The sequence below is a fragment of the Halyomorpha halys genome, unplaced genomic scaffold (assembly GCF_000696795.3).
Source record: "Halyomorpha halys isolate HHAL.00 unplaced genomic scaffold, Hhal_1.1 Scaffold79.1, whole genome shotgun sequence".
Classification (NCBI taxonomy): Eukaryota; Metazoa; Arthropoda; class Insecta; order Hemiptera; family Pentatomidae; genus Halyomorpha; species Halyomorpha halys.
The window spans coordinates 623,179-625,681 of record NW_027113124.1 but is presented as its reverse complement, the minus strand read 5'-3'; the positions used below and the strand labels follow the sequence as shown (position 1 = coordinate 625,681).

The 2,503-nt window shown below is 27.6% G+C and overlaps 1 protein-coding gene across 4 annotated transcripts in view; it reads right to left on the bottom strand.

The window, feature by feature from the left end:
* Window positions 1–462: 462 nt before the first annotated feature.
* Window positions 463–2,503, bottom strand: part of pxb — a 71,460-nt gene continuing 69,419 nt past the window's right edge. For all 4 annotated transcript variants that reach the window (XM_067050749.1, XM_067050750.1, XM_067050747.1 and 1 more), the window contains one exon: window positions 463–1,445. In XM_067050749.1, coding sequence (XP_066906850.1) covers window positions 871–1,445 — 575 coding nt within the window. In that variant the 3' untranslated portion in view covers window positions 463–870. The remainder of the gene's footprint in view (window positions 1,446–2,503) is intronic.

Genomic DNA, 2,503 nt, shown 5'->3' with positions numbered 1-2,503 from the left:
GTAAAAATTATTTTGATTATTATTAATCATATGGTCATCAGATTCAATTGTGATCAGTTCCAAAGGTATCATCAATTTTCAATGCTGAAAGATTGAAATATTTATTTTTTTTATTTCAAGAGTAAATTCATTTTTCTTCCATTGATGATAGACAAACTTGCAAATAATTATGCATTAATAGAATATGCTATGTTCCTCTTTTGTTTTTTAAATGAGCATAAACAAATATTCATCTTTCAGTTTGCTATTAAAAACTAAGTGTCTTATTTCCAAATAATAATAACAGAATCAATAGTTATTTAATTGGTAGAAAAATGCTTCATGATTGTTGGTTTTGACCTTTAGTTACTACCTTTTGCTCTAACTTACTATTCTAACATATTTTGATGAACCTAAACGTAGCTAATTATATATCTGTTGATAAATATCTTATGGGTATTATCTTTTTAGTAAAACATAAAATACTAATAATCAAATTTTTATTGGCTTAAAATCTTATTTAAAAATGTATAAAATATTGAAAATTTTATTTATAATAAATGAAAAAAAAAAATTGAATATATTGTTTATAAAAAACATAACAAAGGGCTAAGGTAGTAATACAAATAATAATAATAAATATATGGTCTTAAACTTACTAATAATGTGCATTTTATCACCAGGCTGCTTAAATCAACAATTTACTATGGAATTCTAAAAATCCATTGGTTACTAACACTTTTAATGTATTAAATACAATACATGTGACATATGTTTAATTAAAGTAAATTCTGAGGAATGTTCTCCAACACTTACAACATTGTGATATGACCATTGCTAGAGAACTAAACTTAATTCCTTAATTCATACATTCTTGTAAATGTTTGATTGCTATGATAAGAGTATTTTGGGAGATTCAGAAATATAATGGCAATGTTTTCGACTTTTCTTAGTTGAACCATTCCCAGAGGTGTTATGGCTATATCCTGAATCAGAGTCATTTCCTGCTTTCATTACTCGGTTTTCAGAAAGCTTAGACTGTGCATTGAAGACTGTGTCATATTTGGAGTTTGAAATAGGCAAAATACATGGAAATTGATGATGGGGGACTGAAACAGATCTGTTCGGGCACAATTGGAAAAGAGCATCTAACAGAAGGCCTTCATGAAAAGTTGGATCTGCAACAACTTTACTTTTTTTCTTCTCATAACAACTTGTCTTCTTTTCCTTATAGGTTTTCCATTTATTGAACTTTGCTGAGCTTGGTGAATGGTCATTTCCTATCATTGAATTGTACTTATCTTTGTAATTTTCACTAACATGACTGCTTGACATTGTAGCGTAGTTATGAGAAACAGGAAAACCTGTAACACTTAACTCATCTTCTGCAAAATCATCTTCACTGCATTGTCCTCTAGGATCATATTCACTTGTTTCTTCAGACTCAATCCTTCTATTTTCAGAACCTAAAAAATTATGGCAATCAATAAGTTAAATATCACTCAGTAAGAATAATTCTAGTACTACTTTTTTTTTTCCAATTCCTAAACTGAGCTTGTAAAATATTGGAATCTGCCACATTTAAGGCCATGAGTAATAGAGATAAATTAAAAAAAATAACAAAACAACCTATATCACTAATTCCATGATTGTTCTCGAAAATACTTAACCTGATGATAAATTACTAATTGTTGACCATAACTGTTGGTTTGGTTCCAGGCCAGGTGTTTATTTGGTCAATATCATGCTGTCACCAAGTTTCTTCTCAACTCGTTAAAGGGTTAGACACAAGTTTATTAAAAATAAGTATGGCCCATGAGGGTTACCTGGTCTTAGAATCAATCAGTAGCTATTAGAATAGAAAATAAAAACCACCCTCTTTAATGAGTGAAAGAAAGTCAAATAGCTTAGCCATACGCTTACCCCTCCTCTAATTAAGGTATAAATCATGTCAACCAACAATATTCAGCTGTTAAATGAAATTCAGCAATCATCTAACAATAGATAACTCTTTGAAAAAGAAAACTACTATCAACATTTATTTTTTGACAAAATGTCTATAGTTTGCAACTCCTAAATATTATAGTAGAGGTGAAAAATATAATAATATATATATTTTTAACTTTAGCATCTAACTATGTTTAATTTATCATGTCTGCTTTTTAGTAATTAAATTTTACATCAATTTTTTTAGTTGATATTAAATTACTAAAGCAATTACTATTCATTATGGTACTGGTTCAATAGATTAATATAAAAACATTTTGCACATTTTCAAGTTATATTTAAGTCTTTATAAATAAAAAAGTAAAGCTTTGTCTGTTCCTTAAATAGTTAATAATAAAACATTATTTGGCCAAAATTCATAAGTATTCATTTTTGATATATTATATATGTGACAACTAGGTAGGTAATTAATCTAAAAATAAAAAAGTAAGAATGAATAAAAGTATACATTGTATATAGGTATATATAGTTGACCGTAAAAATTGATATATAAGAAGATGGTCAGGGTTGCGGTCAA